This window comes from Sus scrofa, chromosome 4, assembly GCF_000003025.6.
Source record: "Sus scrofa isolate TJ Tabasco breed Duroc chromosome 4, Sscrofa11.1, whole genome shotgun sequence".
Lineage (NCBI taxonomy): Eukaryota > Metazoa > Chordata > Mammalia > Artiodactyla > Suidae > Sus > Sus scrofa.
The window spans coordinates 106,689,490-106,710,566 of NC_010446.5; the positions used below are offsets into that span (position 1 = coordinate 106,689,490).

Consider the following 21,077-nt stretch of genomic DNA (forward strand, 5'->3'; position numbering starts at 1 on the left):
TAGTATTCATGAGGATGCTGGTAAGATCCCCGGCCTCACTCAATGGGTTAAGTATCCAGCGTTGCCATGAGCTGTGGGTAGGTCGCAGATATATATCAGATCATGAGTTGCTGTGACTGTGGCACAGTCTGGCAGCTGTGGCTCCTAGCCTGGGAATTTCCATATGCCTCAAGTGTAGCCCTAAAAAGAAAAAAGAAAAAAAAAAGCCACATTAAATATTGCATTATTTAGAGCAGCAGGGAATTTTCCTTTAAAGCTAGTTAGGGATAATTTGAGAAATACTATCCTGCTCTCAACAGATGTTGAAGAATTATGGTTCATTTTATTTTATTTATTTATTTTTACAGCTGCACACACAGCATATGAAAGTTCCTGGGCTAGAGGTTGAATTGGAGCTGTAGCTGCAGCCTACGCCACAGCCCCAACAACACTGGATCTGAGCCACATCTGTGGCCTACAACACAGCTTGCAGTAAAGTTGGATCCTTAACCCACCGAGAGAAGCCAGGGGTAGACTGCAATTTCACAGAGACAATGATGGGTTCTTAACACCCTGCACCACAACAGGAACTCCTATAGTTCATTTAATTTATTATGGAGATCAGGATTGAAATTCTTCATTGGCTTCACATTGCCGGTAAGCAAGATACCTCAGTGGCCTCTCCCTCCCGGTTGTAAGGCTCAGTGAAGAAGATGCAGCCCAAGAGTGTTCAGAATCATGTCCTGAAAGAAGTTTAAAAAATGTTGCAAGACAGAGGAGTTCCCATCATGGGTCGGTGGATATGAATCTGACAGGTTCGATCCCTGGCCTTGCTCAGTGGGTTAAGGATCCAGTGTTGCTGTGAACTGTGGTGTAGGTCACAGACATGGCTAGGATCCGGCATTGCTGTGGCTGTGGTGTAAGCCAGTGGCTGTAACTCTGATTCGACCCCTAGCCTAGGACCCTCCAGGTGCGGCACTCCCCCAAAAAGACAAATGTTGCAAAACAGAAAGGATTGCTAATATCAAATAGAGGAATTTCTTTTGGAGTTCCCATTGTGGCTCAGTGATTAACAAATCTGACTAGGAACCATGAGGTTGTGGGTTTGATCCCTGGCCTTGTTCAGTGGGTTAAGGATCCGGCATTGCTGTGGCTGTGGTGTAGGCCAGTGGCTGCAGCTCCAATTCAACCCCTAGCCTGGGAACCTCCATATGCCGTGGGTGCGGCCCTAGAAAAAAGACAAAAAAAAAAAAAAAATAGGGGAAGTTCTAACAGTGTATTTCCAAATTTTCTTCATGATTATTTCCGACTAGTTTTGTTAACATATTATTAGTTGAATTTCTGTCCTCAAACAGATATGTTATGCTGGTTTTTATTTTGTTCTGTTACCAAATGAGATACTCTTGGGTAGGTCTGTACCCATTGAGGAGAGAATTTATGCAAGCTGAGCTATGGAAGCTTTTTCTAGAACAGAAAGGCCCCATTAGGGGCCAAATGCGACATGCACAGCGTGGCTTCCTGAAACAGTGGCCTTCCCGCATTGACTGCAGAGTACACGTGTCTTCTCTAGAGATAGTTGTTCGGGCTTTCAGCCTTGAAATTTGCACTGTTCCCGGCAGGGTGGTTGATTTTTACTCTTTTTCCTCTTCCTTCATATTTTACTAGCATGACATTCAGGGGATTTTTTTTTTCCCGCCTTTTAGGGCCACACTCGCAGCATATGGAGGTTCCCAGGCTAGGGGTTGAATCGGAGCTGCAACTGCCGGCCTACACCACAGCCACAGCAGCGCCATGTCTGCAACGTAAACAGCTCATGGCCATGCCGGATCCTTAACCCACTGAGTGAGGCCAGGGATCAAACCCGGAACCTCATGGTTCCTAGTCGGAATTATTTCTACTGTGCCACACAGGAACTCCACATTCATGGGTTTTGTGCCATCTTCCCGGTCAGGAGCTCCTTCTGGGGGCCACTGTGCTCCTGGATCCTTTACAGACCAGTGCCCTCAGTCTTTATACCCAGAACCCAAAGAAGCTCAAGAAGTCCTGGAGGGCTGGGGTGGGTTCTGAACTCAACGGCACTTCCCTTACTGGACGTGAGCACTTCCCCAGCCCTGGGAGAGACGTGGACTGTCAGAAGCAGCCGACTTTGCTTCACACAAAGGAGAGGTTGAGATCTCTATGGCAGACTTAAACTTTCTGAAGAAAACTGCCTTCTCTGATGCAGAGAAGTTTGCTAGGATCACACTGACAAGAAACTTCTGAGAAGACTCCAGGGTCTGTCTCTCTTCTGCGGTTAAATGAACCTTATAGAGTTCATCTGGGCCTCAAGGAATCAGAAGCATCAAAGGGTCTTTGTGCTCATTGGGGAACTAGGAAGAGACCATCCATCCATGGGGACCTGTAATTCTGCCTTTTCTCTAGGAAGCAAGAAAAACAATGACTTTGGCTTCAGGGCAATGGAGGAGAATAGACTCGGAGCTATGTTCTGCTTGGCCTCCTGTGTATTACAAACCTGACTTGTAATCAGGTTCTTCTCTTGGGAAGGAAGGCACTAGGGCCCAGGAGTGAGGTGCTGGCTTTGTTGTGTGACCACAGAGGGCTGGTTACGCACTAATTTCCTCTGGGGCTTGTGATGAAGTCAGTAAACCACAGCCTTCAACATGCTCTGCTCAGGCAGCAGCGGTGGCTTCTCAGTGCTGTCTCGGCCATGACACACATTTGACATGCCCTCCTTTAAACCGCTCAGAGACGGTCTCTCTTGCCCTGCAGCATGGACCAAAGAGAAGTCCTACAGAAGTTCCTGGATGAGGCCCAAAACAAGAAAAATAACAAAAAGGAGTTTGCCAGTGAATTTCTGGTAAGTCCTATATGTGACCCGGTCGGGCTAGTGACATAGATGTTTAACTGCTTGCAATGGTCCAATTCTTTTAGACCAAATTGCTCTTGTGATCAAGTGCATATCAGACCTTTGGGGGAAGAAGGCATCCTAAAAGTGTGACTTCTCTAAGTGGCGTGTGTGTCCTTCGGGTGTCCTCTACCATGCCTGATAGCTTAGCTTTCTTAGCAAAACATAGTTTGGAATATTTTGTGTGCTAGTTCTTGGAGGTTGACTGGGAATCCTCCAAAAGACCTGCATCATTCCAGGGGTACAAACCTAATATTCATTGAACATCTGGAGTTCCCAGGTATCTGAGTTCTAGGTTTATGTTTCAAAGGACTCATTTTCATGCATATCAAGAGGAACCAGAGCAAGGTTCCCTTTTCATGGAGCATTACCCTTTTGGCCTCCTGTGGGGTTCCATTTGGATGACAGAGGCTTTTGAAGAGCACCAAGCCACGTTTATTTTTTGTCGTGTCTTTGGGCAATAACAGGGTTTCCTTAACCTTCTTTTGCTGGCTGGGGTAGGACAGGGAGCAGAGAAAAGTGAGGGACATGGTGAGAAACATAAGCACAAGGGAGCCTGGGATCACCTGGGTTTGATTACCCAGGGGAACACGGCATCTCCTGCGGGGGAACTGGTTATTGACGCAGTGGCAGCTGAGCAGGCCTCATTCATTCAATGAGCCAGCTCGCCCGGGGACACAGGATATCTGAGGGTACCTACCATGCATTTTGGAATACTTCCAGCTGATGATTCGAAGCTGTAGGGACTTCAAACTGTACCTTTTCAGCTGTGAAGAAATGGGAAAAATAAGAGAGTTTAAGTGTAAAATCTGAAATTAAATCATGATTCTGTCCTCAAGCAAATGATCAACTATTTGAAATGTGCCTTGATCTCACCTGGTCTCTATTTTCTAACTTCCGCAGTGGGGATAAGTCAGGCCCTGCCTCTCTGCACAGGATTATTGTGATGTCTCAATATCCACAACAATAATGCTTAAATGTGGCTGTTCATTCAGTAACACTTAATGAGCACCTGCTGTGTACCAAGTTCAGTTCTAGGCACTGAGGATATGGTAGTGAACAAAACAAAAACCTTTGCCCCCGTGGAGTTAACATTTCGCAGATAGATGTGAAACCACTTTGTAAATGTTCTCGAGTGATTAGGTTCTTATCACTGAGTTATTGCCTATTATGATAGAAACCACTGTGTCAGCTCAACTTGGATTATATTGTGGTGTCATGAAAAATTGCACTCTAACTGCCGCTGGCCAGGCATCTGAGTCTCTTTGAGTAGAGTTAGCAGGGATGGAGGGAAGACAGAAATCCTGGCCTCTGTGTCTGTTAGACATGTATCTGCTCCTGGACTATAACTGGACTATAGCTGGAGCCAGATTCACCCAATGCAGAGAGGTGAATCGTGAGCTGAGGGGGCAGTGGCAGCTTCTGTTTTATTTTGGTTGTGTTTTTGAAAATAATATAGACAAAAAAAAATAGAAAAGAAAATAATACAGACTACATCCCTAATATTTCACCTTTTCTCAGCTCAGTTATTATAACCTCTCACCAAATTCTAGCAGCTACCTCACCTCCTGTTTTCTCTGCCTCTTGCCTTGCCCCACCTTCAGTCAATTTTCCATTCAACACCCAAGTGATCTTTTAAGACTACAGATCTGGTTATTTGGTTTTTTTTCCCTGCTCAAAAACTTTTGACAGTTTGCATTTTTTTCCCAGCTGTTTGAAATTGTGAACTGTAGCACATTTAGAAAAGTCCACACAACATGTTTAAGTATAATGATAATGCAACCACTACTCAGGTCAAGGAATTAGAACCCTGTCAGACCCCAGAAGACCCGTTAAAAAAAAACCCTTCCCCATCTGGTCCCTCACCCCACCCTGTCCTGCCCAGGCCAAGGAATAACCACTAAATTGACTTCTATATTAATCACTTCCTTACTCTTCTAGCTTCTGAGTTTAAGGACTTTGTTTTTGGGTGGTGATTAAGTGGAACCTCACTGTTCACTGACTCATGTCCTCCAGTGGAAAAACAGAGCCTTTCCCTCCCTCAGCCCCACCTAAAGGTTTAGCTGAGATACCAGAGAGTGGCTTTGATGGGGTGCGGGGTGTGAATGGGGTCAGGCTGCTTGCTTGGACAAGGTAAATAACTGCCCTTAAATTGGAAGGCTTTCCACTAGGTCACGTCCCACATTCCATCTTCAGCTCTTCACATGTTCTCCCAGGATGTGCTGTTTCTGAGATCTGGGAGCTGATTCTGTGACATAGGCCTGCAGAGGGCTGCCTCTGTGGGAATTATCAAAAGTCCTCTCCACTTCCAGGTAGATGCTCTGTGCACCCTGCCCCCCCAACCCGCTGGGTCCCTAGCTTTGATTTCTGTCCCCACTTCCCTCTTGTGCAGAGCGCATAGCCCTGCTATGACAGCTAGAGCCAATATCATACTGTTTCCATTTTTCCCCATGCCAAGCTTAAACTCAATAATCCTTCTGTAGTTGAAACTGCCACTGACCCCTCCTGTAAGGTTTTCACGCATTCACTCTAATATTTATTGAGTGCTCACTGTGTGCAAAGCATCATGCTAGATGCTGGTTCTGCAATGCAATGCTCCAGGCTTTGGCAGAGCTTATCTTCTAGGACAATAGAGGATGCCTTAGAGATGCAGATGTTAAACATTAACTACTCTATTAAATATTTATATAACTGTGATAGTCCTGGTGGGGTGTCAAGGAAGCATCACATTTATTGTCTTATTTATTACTCATATAAAAAAAAAAACCAAACTCGGAGTTCCCATTGTGGCTTAGCAGTAACGAAACTGACTCATATCCATGAGGTTGTGAGTTCCATCCCTGGCCTCGCTCAGTGGGTTAAGGATCTGGTGCTGCCGTGAGCCGTGGTATAGGTCTGTAGGTGGTAGACGTGGCTTGATCCTAGTTGCTGTGGCTGTGCATCAATGGTAGCTGCAGCTCTGATTTGACCCCTAGCTTGGGAACCTCCATATGCAGCCCTAAAAAGAAAAAAAAAAAAAAAAAATCTAAGCAAACCTTATGAGCTTGTTCTGATCTCTGACTTCCAGATAAGAAAACCAAGTCTCTAAGAAGTTAAATAATTGGCCCAAGCACACTCAGCTCTTTAGCCATAGACATGAAATTTAACCTGGATCTGTCATTTCAGAGCCTGTTGAATTAATTCTTATACAATAGTGCCATGCTTCAACCAATAACTTGAGTCCCTCAAAGGCCCTAGCCTGATGGTAATCTCTAGTTCTATAGCATAGTTTCTATACAGCAGACATAGCAGTATGCAGGAAGTTCCCGCTGCGGCACAGTGGAAATGAATCAGGCTAGCATCCATGAGGATGCGGGTTCGATCCCTGGCCTCGCTCAGTGGGTTAAGGATCTGGTGTTGCTGTGAGCTGTGGTGTAGGTCCAGATGCGGCTCAGATCTCAAGCTGCTGTGGCTGTGGTGTAGGCCTGCAGCTGTAGCTCTGATTCAACCCCTAGCCTGGGAACCTCCATATGCCACAGGTGCAGCCCTAAAAAGAAAAAGAAAAGACAAAAAAAAAAAAAATAGCAGTATGCAACCACACTCTAGAAAATTCCTTAAAGGTACTTAAAGAAAAGCCCTTATTGTTGTTATTTTTATAAAAAAAATCATTGCAAGTTAAAAGAAAATAAATTCATCATAGTACCAAGATCCCAACAAATACTATTTTGGGGGTTGTAGAAATTCTAGTTCTGTCCTTTTATAGGATGCCTTTTATATTATCATAATTATAAACATAGCTATAATTTTTCATATTTTCACTTAAAATGACAAAAGACTCTCATGATGATTAAAATCTATATTAATGACGATGCAGAGCAGTATAATGAAAGTGTAATTATCATAGTAATAGCTAATACTTACAGAAACTGTCCTAAAGCCTTTTATATATCAATTCATTTAATCTATTGAGGAGGCACTGTTATTATTTCCTTTTTAGGGATGAGGAAATTGAGACACAGAGAGGTTAAGTGACTTGCTCAGGGTCACATCGCTTGTAAGGTGCAGAACTGAGTTTTGAGTTCAGGTAGTCTTGCTTTGCCATCAGTACTTGTAACCCCTCTGGAGTCGTATACATCTGGGTTTGGATTTACCTTCTGCCTATTAGTAGCTATGTGACCTTGAACAAAGTAACTACAAAGTGATAGCAAATAATATTCACTTTGCAGAATTGCTGTGGAGCTAATCAAATAAATATATAAAATACCTGACACGTAGTAGGCACCCATATACTTTAATTCTTTCTCAATTGTTGGACATTTAAGCTCTTTCTAATTTTTTCATGATGAGTGATAATACCGAAATAAACATGTTGGTCCACGTGGTTTTTCCCTTCGTTTGGATTATCTCCTGAGGCTAGATTCGCCCGAAGTATCATTACTGGACCAAAGAATATTAGCATCTAATTGGTTAAGTTTTGCCAAATGTGTTTCCAACAGAGTTTGAAAAATTTGCAATATCTGAATTTATCATCTTCTCTACGACCTTGCTAGTCTCAATTTAATATCTAAAAAAAATAGTAATAGATAAATGTTTTCACTGCTTATCATATGCGAGGCAATCTAAGTGGTTTACCACTTGTGATGTTAATCACTACAACCAACCCAAGAGGAAAATATTATCTTCATTTCACCCGTGAAATGGCAAACTAGGATTTGAAATGTGGTATGTTTGATTCCAAATCCTCTTAGCCTCTATACGTACACTTTGTCAAGTAAAATCATACATGTTTTATGTTTCTAATTTAATTAGTATAAAATACTACTTGTTAGGTTAAATTTTTTTTTCTTTTCTTTTTAGGGCTGCACTCACGGCATATGGAGGTTTGAAGGCTAGGGGTCGAATCGGAGCTGTAGCCTCTGGCCTACGCCAGAGCCACAGCAACACCAGATATGAGTCGTGTCTGCTACCTAGACCTACACCACAGCTCACAGTAATGCTGGATCCTTAACCCACTGAGCAAGGCCAGGAATCAAACCTGCAACCTCATGGTTCCCAGTCGGATTCGTTTCCACTGCACCATGACAGGAACTCCTTTGTTAATTTTGTTTATTTGATTACAGAACCTGAAAATTTTCCATGACTATTTTCTTTTATTTTATTTTAATGATTTTTAAAATTTTCTTCCCTTATAGCTGGTTTACAGTGTTCTGTCAATTTTCTACTGTACAGCAAGGTGACCCAGTCACACATACACATATACATTCTTTTTTCTCACATTATCATGCTCCATCATAAGTGACTAGATATAATTCCCAGTGTTATACAGCAGGATCCCATTGCTCACCCATTCCAAAGGCAATAGTTTGCATCTATTAACCTCAAATTCCCAGTCCATCCCACTCCCTCCCCCTCCCCCCTTGCCAACCACAAGTCTATTCTCCAAGTCCATGATTTTCTTTTCTGTGGAAAGGTTCGTTTGTGCCATATATTAGATTCCAGATATAAGTAACATCATATGGTATTTGTCTTTCTCTTTCTGACTTACTTCACTTAGTATGAGAGTCTCTAGTTCCATCCATGTTGCTGCAAATGGCCTGAGTAGTATTCTATTGTGTATATATGCCACATCTTCTCAATCTGTCTGTGGATGGCCATTTAGGTTGGTTCCATGTCTTGGCTATTGTGACTAGTGCTGCAATGAACATACAGGTGCATGTGTCTTTTTCAAGAAAGTTTTGTCCGGATATATGCCCAAGAGTAGGGTTGCTGGGTTAAGTGGTAATTCTATACCATATGGGAGTATGCATACTATTTTCCATAGTGGGTTGTACCAATTTACATTCCCACCAACAGTGAAGGAAATTCGCTTTTCTCCATACCCTCTCCAGCATTTGTTATTTGTGGACTTATTAATGATGGCCATTCTGACTGGTGTGAGGTGGTACCTCATAGTAGTTTTGATTTGCATTTCCCTAATAATCAGTGGTTGAGCGTTTTTTCATGTGCTTGTTGGCCATCTGTATATCTTCTTTGGGGAAATGTCTGTTCAGGTCTTTTGCCCGTTTTTCAATTGGGTTGTTGGCTTTTTTGCTGTTGAGTTGTATCGGTTGTTTGTATATTTTAGAGATTAAGTCCTTGTCAGTTGCATCTTTTGAAACACTTTTCTCCCATTCTGTAAGCTGTCTTTTTGGTTTTTTTTATGGTTTCCTTTGCTGTGCCAAAGCTTGTCAGTTCGATTAGGTCCCCATGACTATACTCAGTCTCCATTTCTTCATATGAACTTTCTGTTCATGCACTTTTCATAATAACTAACCCATGGAACTGAGTTTCAGACTCTGTGCTTGAGAGCTTCACAAACAGAACATCATTTACTTCCCCAAAAGCCCTTTATAATGAATGGCCAGCAAAGTCCTGCCTGGACCACCCGTCAAGTGCTTCCCTGCTTCTCACAGCATCTTCAATTTCTTGCCCTTGTCTTGCTTCCTCTGCCACAGGGACTTTGCACATGCTGTTACCTCTGCTTGAATATTCCCTCATACTCCTCTACCTAGTTAACGCTTCATAGTTCTTCAGCTATCAATTTGGTGGTGACTTTCTCAGAGAAGCATTCCATCTCTAACTATATCAAATACGGTCTTAGCATTATCAGACATTTTTTAAAACGTTTTTTGCTCCTCCCACTCCTCCAGCTTTAGTAAGCTATTTGCAGCACTTATTGCAGTTCTAATCTTACATTTATTTGTGTGATTACTTGATTAATGTCTGCTTTCCCATCAGATTGACGCTCCACAAAGGTAAGGCTCAGGTTTAGTTCTGCTTATTTTGGTACCCTCAGCGACCAGCATAGTGTTTGTATTAGACACTGAGGAACAGAGAAATTAAACAACTTACCTGAGGTCATGGATTTCATAAGTGGTGTAACTCAGACTTGAAATAGAGCTATCCAACTTTTAAGCCTGTGCTCCTAGTCCATTCCGCATCTTCCCACTCTATTGCTTTCAATTTTTTCATTGGTGTTAACTTCTTAAATTTAAAAAGAAAAAAATTGTAGAATATAGGAGTTTCCATCATGGCACAGCAGAAATGAATCTAACTAGGAACCATGAGGTTTCGGGTTCGATCCCTGGCCTCACTCAGTGAGTTAAGGATGCAGTGTTGCTGTGAGCTTTGGTATAGGTCGCAGACGTGGCTTGGATCCTGTGTTGCTGTGGCTGTGGTGTAGGCCGGCAGCTGTAACTCCGATTGGACCCCTAGCCTGAGAACCTTCATATACTGTGGGTGCAGCCCTAAAAAGAAAAAAGAAAAAAAGAAAAAAACAAAAAAACAAAACCCAAAAAACAAACAAAAAAATGTAGAATATAACATACACAGGAAAGTGCTTTAAACATACATATAGAATTTAACAATTAGTAATAAAGCAGGCATCTATATAAGTGCCACTCAAATCAAGAAATAGGACATTTGGAATTCCCATTGTGGTACAGCAGAAATGGATCCGACTAGGAACCATGAGGTTGCGTATTCGATCCCTGGCTTCACTTGGTGGGTTAAGGATCAGGCATTGCCGTGAGCTGTGGTGTAGGTCGAAGACTTGGATCCCCTGTTGCTGTGGCTGTGGCGAAGGCTGGCAGCTATAGCTTCAATTTGACCCCTAGCCTGGGAATCTCCATATGCTGCAGGTGCTGCCCTAAAAAGAAAAAAAAAAAAAAAAAAAAAAAGGACATTAGCTTACAGATGCAGCTTGGATCTGTCATTGCTGTTGCTGTGTAGAAAATACATAGCCAGCAGCTGCAGCTCCCATTTGACCCCTAGCCCAGGAACTTCCATATGCAGCAGGTGCATCTGTAAAAGGAAAAGAAAAAAGGGGGGGGGAGAAATAGGACATTGCCCACACCACACCCCAGAAATACCTTGGGGTATCCTTCCAGATCCCACCAGACTAGAGGTAAACCTATCATGATGTTATTTTTTTTCTTTGTTTTTCTGCATAGCCTCAAGGCCTATATATCACTAAGCAACAGAGATTAATTTTACCTGTTTTTGAACTCTATGTAAAATTATGCTATATATACCTTTTTAATATCTTCCTTCTTTTGCTCTACATTATGTTTATAAAATCCATTTAGTTGCATGTTTCTAGGTCTTAATTCTTTTAATCATTTTTATGAACTCTGTCAATGTTTAATATGTTGCAGAGTGCACTGACAGATGCCGGCAGGTAGTCACTTTGGATGGTATTAACTATTTTGGATCACCATAGTCCAGTGTCTTTTTTTTTTTTAAGGGTCACACCCACAACACATGGAGGTTCTCAGGCTAGGGGTCTAATTGGAGCTGCAGCTGCCAGCCTACACCACAGCTCATGGCAACGCCACATCCTTAACCCACTGAGCGAGGCCAGGGATCAAACCTGCAACCTCATGGTTCCTAGTTGGATTCATTGCTGCTGTGCCACGATGGGAACTCCCATAGTCCAATGTCTTGACTTCAGCTTTACTGGCTTAAAAATTCAGTTTTGTCAGTTGATCAGGTTCAGGCAAACACGCAAGAAATTCACTAGAAACAGGAATGTTAAGTTATTGATTTTGGGGGGAGAGAAATCAGTGTCAAACAGAGCAGAAGTTTGCACTACTGGCCAGCATCTTCTCTAAATTTGGAGAAAAACTCACGTGAGAACCAACTATAATCAGAAAGTTGTCTGATGAGGATTTTAGCGGCCTCAACAGTGATGGTATAAAGTCACCATCTCCTTCTTCGAATCCCCAGGCTATTGGCCACCACTCTTTTCTGGAGGACACAAGAGACTTTACTTCTGAAGACCATCCTCTTCCATTAGCATTTTTTAGCAGATCAGTTATAATTCACAGAGAAAGAGTTCACTGGTGGTTCAGTGAGTTAAGGACCTAGTGTTGTCACTGCAGCAGCTCGGGTCTCTCTCCTGTAGCGCATGCTCCTGCCTTGGCCCGGGAACTTTCACAGGCCGCAGGTGCGGCCCAAAACAAAAAATTTGCAGAGGAACATGTATTCACGTTGGTCAACTACTACCACCAAGTGTGGTTTTCTGACATGTACATTTCAACCATTGTGTTAAATAACGCGTTAAAGCTTGGTCATACGTGTTATGCTGGTCATTTTGCCGCAGTCTTTAGGTTTAAAACTTCTTAGATGTAGTTTTTCTTTTCTACATTGGAGGCGGATGAGGCATTTTCACTTAGAAAGCATATTTTAAAAAGGTTAATATGTGTATAAAAAGTGAGAGCTTATTGAAGGACAAGAATTGTGCTAAATATACATATATGAACGCATTGGATGTCTACCTGTATTTTTTCAAAGATCGTAGGTACGAAAATATGAACATGGCTTCATGTAGGGAGGGCAATTTGATTACAGTGTATTTTCCTCCTTCTAAAAAAATGTTTGGGGGAGTTCCCGTCGTGGCGCAGTGATTAATGAATCCGACTAGGAACCATGAAGTTGCAGGTTCGATCCCTGGCCTTGCTCAGTGGGTCAAGGATCCGGCATTGCCGTGAACTGTGATGTAGGTTGCAGACGCGGTTCGGATCCCGCGTTGCTGTGGCTCTGGCGTAGGCCGGTGGCTACAGCTCCGATTAGACCCCTAGCCTGGGAACCTCCATATGCCAAAGGTGTGGCCCAAAGAAATAGCAAAAAGACAAAAAAAAAAAAAAAAAGAAATATATGGTTGAATAAAAATTGAAACTTAAAAAAAAAAAAAATGTTTTGGGAGTTCCCGTCATGGCTCAGCGGAAACGAATGTGACTAGCATCCATGAGGATGCAGGTTCAATCCCTAGCCTTACTCAGTGGGTTAAGGATCCAGTGTTGCCCTGAGCTGCAGTGTAGGCTGCAGATGCTGCTCGGAACCCGCGTTGCTGTGGCTGTGGTGTAGGCCGGCAGTGACAGCTCCAATTCGACCCCTAGCCTGGGAACCTCCATATGCTAAAGGTATGGCCCTAAAAAAACAACAATAAAAAAATGTTTGGGAGTGAAGACACTGCAAATAGAAGTACAAAAAACAAAAATACCACTAATATCACTTCACCTATCAAATGCACCTATACTTAAAACATTATCATCCTAATGTTTTTCAGAGTTGAGAAATATGCATTCTCCTACATTGTTGTTACAACTTTCTGGAGGTAAAATTTTTATATCAGTTCTGATATATATAGTTAGGAATATAGGCCAAAAGCCTTTGAAATGGGAAAATTCTTTTATTTTTTTATTTTTTTAGTCTTTTTTTTTTTTTGTTGTTGTTGTTGTTGTTGTTGTTGTTGCTGCTATTTCTTGGGCCGCTCCCGCGGCATATGGAGGTTCCCAGGCTAGGGGTCAAATCGGAGCTGTAGCCACCAGCCCACGCCAGAGCCACAGCAACGCGGGATCCGAGCCACGTCTGCAACCTACACCACAGCTCACGGCAACGCCGGATTGTTAACCCACTGAGCAAGGGCAGGGACCGAACCCGCAACCTCATGGTTCCTAGTCGGATTCGTTAACCACTGCGCCATGACGGGAACTCCGAAATGGGAAAATTCTTTAACTGCTCCTGAGAATTCATCTGAAGGAAATAATGAAAGATATTTATATAGATTTTGGCCACCTATTGTCATAGCATTCAGAATTATTGTTTAGGAAGACTGGAAGCCACTTAAACGTCCAATAATATAAAGGAGCATGTGAAAAAACTTACGTTGCATCTCACACAATAGAATACTCTGACATTATTAAAAATAATGTAGAAGAATACAATTTGGTAAGTAAAAGAGAAAGTTAAAAAACCCTTTATACAATATGAACCCATTGTCATGACACACATATAGATAAAAGGTTGGAATATAATTTTTTTTTTTTTGTCTTCTGTCTTTTTAGGGCTGCACTCGCAGCATGTGGAGGTTTGCAGGCTAGGGGTCAAACTGGAGCTGTAGCTGCTGGCCTACGCCATAGCCACAGCAACAAGGGATCCGAGCTGCGTCTTCGACCTATACCACAGCTCACGGCAAGGCTGGATCCTTAACCCAGTGAGCAAGACCAGGGATCAAACCTGCGTCCTCATGGATACCAGTCAATTTCATTAACCACTGAGTCAGGACAGGAACTCCTGAATGTAATATTTTGAGATATTAAGAATGATTAACTCTGGAGTTCCCCGGTCACCTAGTGGGTTAAGACTCTGGCATTGTCACTGCTGTGGTTTGGTTCATTCCACTGTGGCTCAGGTTTGATTCCTGGGCTGGGAACTTCCCCATGCCTTGGGCATTGTCTGAAAAAGAGCATGACTAACTCTGAGTAGTGGGGGTTATAGGTTATTTTTATGTCTTTTTTTCTTTTTCTTCTAGGGCCACCTCCTGAGGCAAATGGAGGTTCCCAGGCTAGGGGTCTAATCGGAGCTGTACCTGCCCGCCTATGCCAGAGCCACAGCAACGCGGGATCCGAGCCACGTCTGCAACCTACACCACAGCTCACAGCAACGCCAGATCCTTAACCCACTGAGCAAGGCCAGGGATCGAACCCGCAACCTCATGGTTCCTAGTCGGATTCATTAACCACTGCACCACGACGGGAACTCCTATAGGTGATTTTTAATCATCATTTTTTTGTTGTTCTCTGTGTTCTAAAACTTCTCCAATTAATATATATATATTTTTAATTTAAAGAATCTGTATTTAAATTTTTCCTTTAATGTTGTTGGATTCAATTTAAACAATGATAAAAAAAAAAGACATGTTTCCTGAAGATGAGCTTTCATAGAAAAGGTAAATATTTCATTTATTAAATACAAAGACATATTTATTAAATACGAAGAACTCAGTGAACCTAATAGAAAGAAGATACCCAGTTCTGAAGGCCAGGTGCTAATGTCCATTTATAATGCATTAGAAATCAGATTGGGGAGTTCCCGTCGTGGCTCAGCGGAAACGAATCTGACTAGGAACAATGAGGTTCCTAGAAAAGACCAAAAAAAATAAAAATAAAACAATAATAATAAAAAAAAGTCAGATTGGTTTTGGAGCAATTCTGGAGACTTATCATAGACAGACCAGAGAAGGCTTAGATACATTTTAGTTCTATAGAGAAGATCTAGATACATCCTAATTCTAGGTGTTCCTTTTGTGGCTCAGCCCTACAGCTCCAATTTGACCCTCTAATGCAGGAACTTCCATATGCCCATGTGGCTGTTAAAAAAAAAATAAAATTAAAAAAATTTTAAAAATAGATACATCTAGTTCTGTATTTACTTATAGTTACAATATTTGCCAAGCAGTCAGGAACATAGTAGCTCCTGCATAGCAAGTGCACAAACATCTGTTGAACTGAAATGACTCATTTATGTGAATCAGCCTGTCACTTGAACATATTATCAGCACTTCCTGACTTTCGTGCCGGTGAAGGTGCACTTTTTTGCTGCTTCCACCAGATTAAATATATCATATTACCTCTGAAGCTAATTTCTCCCAATTCTATCTCCAGCGTCTCCCTAGGGACCTTCCCGTCCCACATTTTCAGTTATTCACAGGTCATTTAAAATACACTTTTAGGAGTTCCCATCATGGCTCAGCAGTAACGAACCCGACTAGTATCCATGAGGATGTGGGTTGGAGAATTAAACCCAGTGGGTTAAAGGATCTGGTGTTGCCGTGAGCTGTGGTGTAGGTCACAGACGTGGCTCTGATCTGGTATTGATGTGGCTGTGGGGTAGCCTGGTGGCTGCAGCTCTGATTCAACCCCTAGCCTGAGAACTTCCATATGCCACAGGTATGACCCTAAAAAGAGCAAAAACAAATAAACAAACAAACCCACCGCATTTTACAAACCCACCACATTTTAAATAAATTTCTTGCCATATCCTCTCATTTTCTTTATTTAAAGTTGAATCTCATGGTTTATTCACCCCAGTGTAGTTTAGTGCTTATCCACCCACTCACCTACCTTTCTATAGGATTGCAACCCAATCCCCATAAGTTTATTTAGTTGGAGACGACTGCGCACACACTCAGGGCCAGTTCAGTCTTGCCCTGTTCCTAATGCAGTAGTACAGCACCCTTGTTTACTGGTGTAGAGGCCAGAGCGCCTAATTCCATTCTTTAGCATTCATGCTTTTTGTTGCAGGGCTTACAAACAGGGAGAGAGGAAGCAGCCTTTATTCGTGCAGGCACTGCCTCAGGGGGTTCATAGCCAAAGGCTGAGCTGGGAAGGCAGGGGGGTGCTGTTTTACACACCCTCTGTTATTTTTTTCTTTTGCTCTTTGGTCCCTTTGTCCCCCTTATAAGGTAACATACATTCTGTAATTTCTGAGTGGACAGTTATAGATATGGTTGGCCCCTGGATTCAGGTTATGTTACTCTTACAGGTGCTGCTGCCGCATGTTGCCTTCCCTTTGTTCTGGGAGGGCCCGTCCCCCTCCCCACTATACTTTCTCTATCCTGTTGGAGGCTTGGAATAGATAATACTGACCTGCAGCTGTAAGTCGTTGAGGGAGGCTCTGGAGATACCCCAACTCTGAGTCCCCTCTTCTACCTGAGACAGAAAGGCCAAGTTTGATTTTTGCTACTCCCAAATGTAGCTTATGCTATGTATTTTATGCAGTAGTGTAGCCTCCAAGGCAAAGATAATTGTAGTCTCGTGCTTTCTCTTTTCTTTCCCTTTTCTTTTGGGAGTGACCTTAATTCATTTACTAGTAATTACTAGTTAACGAGAAGTACAAGCAATAGATTTGTTACTGACCAGGGTTCTTGGCCTTCCTTTTCTTTTCTTTTCTTCTTTTTTTGTTTGTTTTGCTTTTTTTTTTTGTCTTTTTGCTATTTCTTTGGGCCGCTGCCTCGGCATATGGAGGTTCCCAGGCTAGGGGTCTCATCAGAGCTGTACCACCGGCCTACGCCAGAGCCACAGCAACGCGGGATCCGAGCCGCGTCTGCAACCTACACCACAGCTCACGGCAACGCCGGATCATTAACCCACTGAGCAAGGGCAGGGACCGAACCCGCAACCTCATGGTTCCTAGTCAGATTCGTTAACCACTGTGCCACGACGGGAACTTCTGTTTTGCTTTTTAGGGCCATACCTGCGCCATATGGAGGTTCCCACAATAGGGGTCGAATTGGAGCTACAGCTGCCAGCCACAGCCACAGCCACAGCAATGTTGGATTGGAGTCTCGTCTGCAACCTACACCACAGCGCACAGCAACGAGGGATCCCTGAACCTGACCCACTGAGAGAGGCCAGGGATTGAACCTACAACCTCATGGATACCAGTCAGATTTGTTTCACTGTGCCACAAGGGGAACTCCATCTTGGCCTTTCTTAATCAAAAGAAATTGATAAGGGAGTTCCCGCTGTGGTGCAGCAGAAATGAATCCGACTAGGAACCATGAGGTTGAGGGTTTGATCCCTGGCCTCGCTCAGTGGGTTAAAGATCTGGCTTTGCTGTGAGCTGTGGTGTAGGTCGAAGACTCGGCCCGGATCCTGCATTGCTGTGGCTGTGCGGCAGCTATAGCTCCAATTCAACCCCTAGCTTGGGAACCTCCATATGCTGCAGGTGTGGCCCTAAAAAGCAAAGAAAGCAAAGCAAAGAAACTGAAAAGAGGCCAGAGAAGAAACTCAGGCAATGCTTTATTGGGGCCCTTGCTGCAGCAATAGGCTAGTGAACATAAGTAACAGTTTCCCTTGCCCACTGTCCTAGGGAAGTGGCGGGGAGGTGAGATGAGAGGGGGGGAAGTGTAATGGGGGGAGGGCTGCTGGTTCCTTATATGGGGTGAGGGTAGGGGTGGGGCCAGGGGTCGGAAAGGGTGGCTTAGATAGTTTGCCCACCCCTTAGGTGGTGGTGTATGCAGGGTGCATGCTTAGCACCGCTTCTGCTCCTGGTACTCTGTCCTATTTGCTCAGGGCTCTTCAGAAGTGGCAGTTGGATTTTTGGTCTTTTAGTAGCATCTTGTTCACAATTTGCCCTAGTGGCTCAGGCACATCGTTATTTTTAGTCCCTTCGTTTCTTCCTATTTTGTTGCTTGCGGAGTTGCTTTGTCCAGGTGCAAGCACTGTAGCAAAGGGTCTCAGGTCCCAGACTGTCTCAGACTCAGTCCTAATTTCTAGAGTTTTATGGTCAGGACCTCAGTTCTGTTCTCCTGTCTTGAAAGGAAATGGGTAGTAAGTACAGTCCAGAAACCAAATCGGCTTGCTGTTAACTTATTGAGCACACACAGAATCTGGTTTCTCATACGTTTCAACTGATCAGGGCTCAGGAAGGATTCTGGCCCCTTTTCCTTATTCTTTCAGCATCTTTTCTTTATTCCCCCCTCGCTCTTATTGGTGCCATCTCTAGGGAACTCACATCCCTTTTGCGGCTGGCAAAGAAATACCTTCTTTTGACCTCTCTTTTCTCCCTCACCCCCAGCCCACTCTCATGGCCTTGCTTTCACTTTTATACCCTTTTGCTTCCTATTCTCAGAGTTTCTCTTTCTCTGGTGAGGTTTATCACTTCTTCTGTCCCAAGTCAGCTCGGCTTTATTTTCTTTTGGGGTGTTGCAACCTGAGGCTCTAGCAGGGAGAGGAGAGGAATGAGAAAGATGAGACCTTTACAGTGGTCTGACCACAAGGTAAAATATCTGAAAAAAAAAAAAACTTTCACACTTTCCAAATTAACAATTCTCCAGGCATTTTCTATCCTATGCTAGAAGAATGTCTCCATTTGTCATCAGCCAGATAACACCAAGAGAAGGAGTAGAGTGGGAAATAAAAAGCCATTCTTTCCCGTTGTCGTCGAAAGTGGCAGTCAACACAGCTAAACAAGCATAGGTTACACACACACACACACACACACACACACACACACCTTTTATCTGTGAAATGTTATCCAATTAATGTAGGCATGTCTTTCAAAAAAGGGCTTTGCCTAAAGCATCTCCCTGGAAAGCATTGCATGAGCAAGAAAAGCAAAACAAACGAAAACAGTGTAACAAGGAATATGCACTAGGCTTCGTTTTCAAGATTTTTAGAATGAACTACACTGGGACTTGATATCTCTTCAGCAGCCCTGGAATCAATGGAAACCTGAAAATTATTGTTATTGTTCTGTGGGTGCATAAGAGCAGAGTGAGCTGAAAAACTGGTATAACTTGAGTGGAAATATTTTCTTAGTCTTTCATGTGTTTGTGCCACCTCCTTAAATTCCCAAACTAGCCCGCCTATATCCATCTCAGCATAAAAATATGCTGTATAATGATCATTCAGCATCTCTCCTCCTGAGTCCAATTCTGAAAACCCATAAGAATTCAAACCATGGTAAGAAACTAGGATTTAAGAACGGACTGTACACCTGTTTTTTAATAGGTTGCCTATGTCTGATCTAATTCTACAAATAGAAGGAAAAAAAATGGTCATTAGAACAATACATCCTAGTATTTGTGGTCCAGCAAATAAGTAGGCAGTGGCTATCTGTTCCATTTGTCATTCTTAGTTGGAAACAGCTTACACTACTATACTTTGAGTTGTTATAATAATTAATGATGTAGTTATTATTCGGAAAGTCTCAGCTGAATTAGATTCTAGATATTTGATAATTCTTTGTATTATGCTGACAAAGCTTTCATGACCCCACTTCTTTCCTCTCCTTACAGACTCAGTTGTCAAGTTATCCTGAACTGATTTTGAAATCTAATGATGAATTTGGATGCTTTGTTGGAACACTTTTCTATTCTCAACTTCCTCTTTTATCTTTCTGTCTTTCTGTGCCATTATACCTTTATTTATAGGCTCTCCCTTCCTCGCCCATTTCTTTTAATGACTTAGTTATGATTGCCCTTAAGTAAAATCCTACAGATAAGACACACATCCTCATTAAGTATGTGAAAACTCTATATGAAATCTAAACACCTAAGGAAAATAATTAACCATTTCCTTCTTTTACAGTTTTTCTTATTACTAGTCACAGGGGAAAAGTTCTCTCTCTATTTCCTTATTTCTTTCTATTAGTTTAGGCTATGGAACAAAATAGACCATCATCATGGGTGAGAAATGCAAAAACAGTTCCGGGTGTACATTTATGAGAAAGGAACGGAAAGCCACCGTTTTAAAGAAGGGCTGTTACCCATAATTGTCAGTGACATCAGTTTGTACAATCTTGAAAGAACTTAAAAATCAATCTTTAGAAGACTCATGATTGTGGGACAGTGGAAAATATGGAAAATTAGCTTGGAGTCCAAGTGGGGAGAGTCTTCAGTACCTGGCTAAGGAGTTTTGACTTTTTCCTAGGAGCAAGGGGGATTCGCTGGATAGGTTTGAGCCAAGAGAGATAAGAAAAACAATACTTTAGTAAGAATAAGTTAGCATAATTGTGCCTAATTAATATGAATTGGGAAAGACAAAAGTGTAGAGAGGAGTTAAGAGCAACTATCATTATTCAGGCTTTAAGGGAAAGAGCCTGAATTAAGGTATCTCCAGGGACATAGGAAGGAAGGTTGATGTGAGACATTGCATGGATAGAAGTGTTAACCTTGCGGACTGAGTTAGCCGTGGGAATTGTGGGAAGTAGGGAACCAAAAGTAACTCTCAGTTTCTGGAATATGGTTGCCTAAGATAAAGATATTGCCATCGACATTAACAGTGGGGAGAGTAATGATTTTACTTTTAAATGTGCTTAGTTTGAAGCTGCAATAAGATACCCACTATGGCTCAGTGAATTAAGAATCCAACTAGTATCCATGAGGATGCAGGTTCAATCCCTGGCCTCACTCAGTAGGTTAAAGGACGCGGCATTGCTGGGAGCTGCGGTGTAGGTCGCAGACACGGCTCAAATCTGGCATTGCTATGGCTGTGGTGTAGGCCAGCAGCTGTGGTTTTGATTTCACCCCTGGCCAGGGAGCTTCCACATGCTGCAGGTGCGGACCTAGAAAGAGAAAAATGACAACCAAGGGGAAATGCCGAGGACAGGCTTGGAAATTCAGGACTGGAACTCAAATCTCATCTCAATCTCAATAAAGAAATTTGAGTTATTCAATAAGGATTGGAATTATAATTCAATTTGAATCGGTTAAATATTAAAAAAAACCAAACAAACACTAGTATGCCGTCTGTAAAATATACTATCTCTGAGCAAAAGCCTTTAGTGAGAAGAACAGAGAGTTGCAGACTTAACTTTGGAACTTTGGATAATTCATAATTAGAAGATAGAAATAGACGTGGAAGAAAGATTGAGAAGTGCGAAAGAG

General features: G+C 42.6%; 1 protein-coding gene across 2 annotated transcripts in view; it reads left to right on the forward strand.

Moving 5' to 3' along the window:
• The window catches only part of PTPN22 (protein tyrosine phosphatase, non-receptor type 22), a 66,000-nt gene continuing 47,535 nt past the window's right edge, over window positions 2,613-21,077 (forward strand). For both annotated transcript variants that reach the window (XM_021090718.1, XM_021090719.1), the window contains exon 1: window positions 2,613-2,836. In XM_021090718.1, coding sequence (XP_020946377.1) covers window positions 2,750-2,836 — 87 coding nt within the window. In that variant the 5' untranslated portion in view covers window positions 2,613-2,749. The remainder of the gene's footprint in view (window positions 2,837-21,077) is intronic.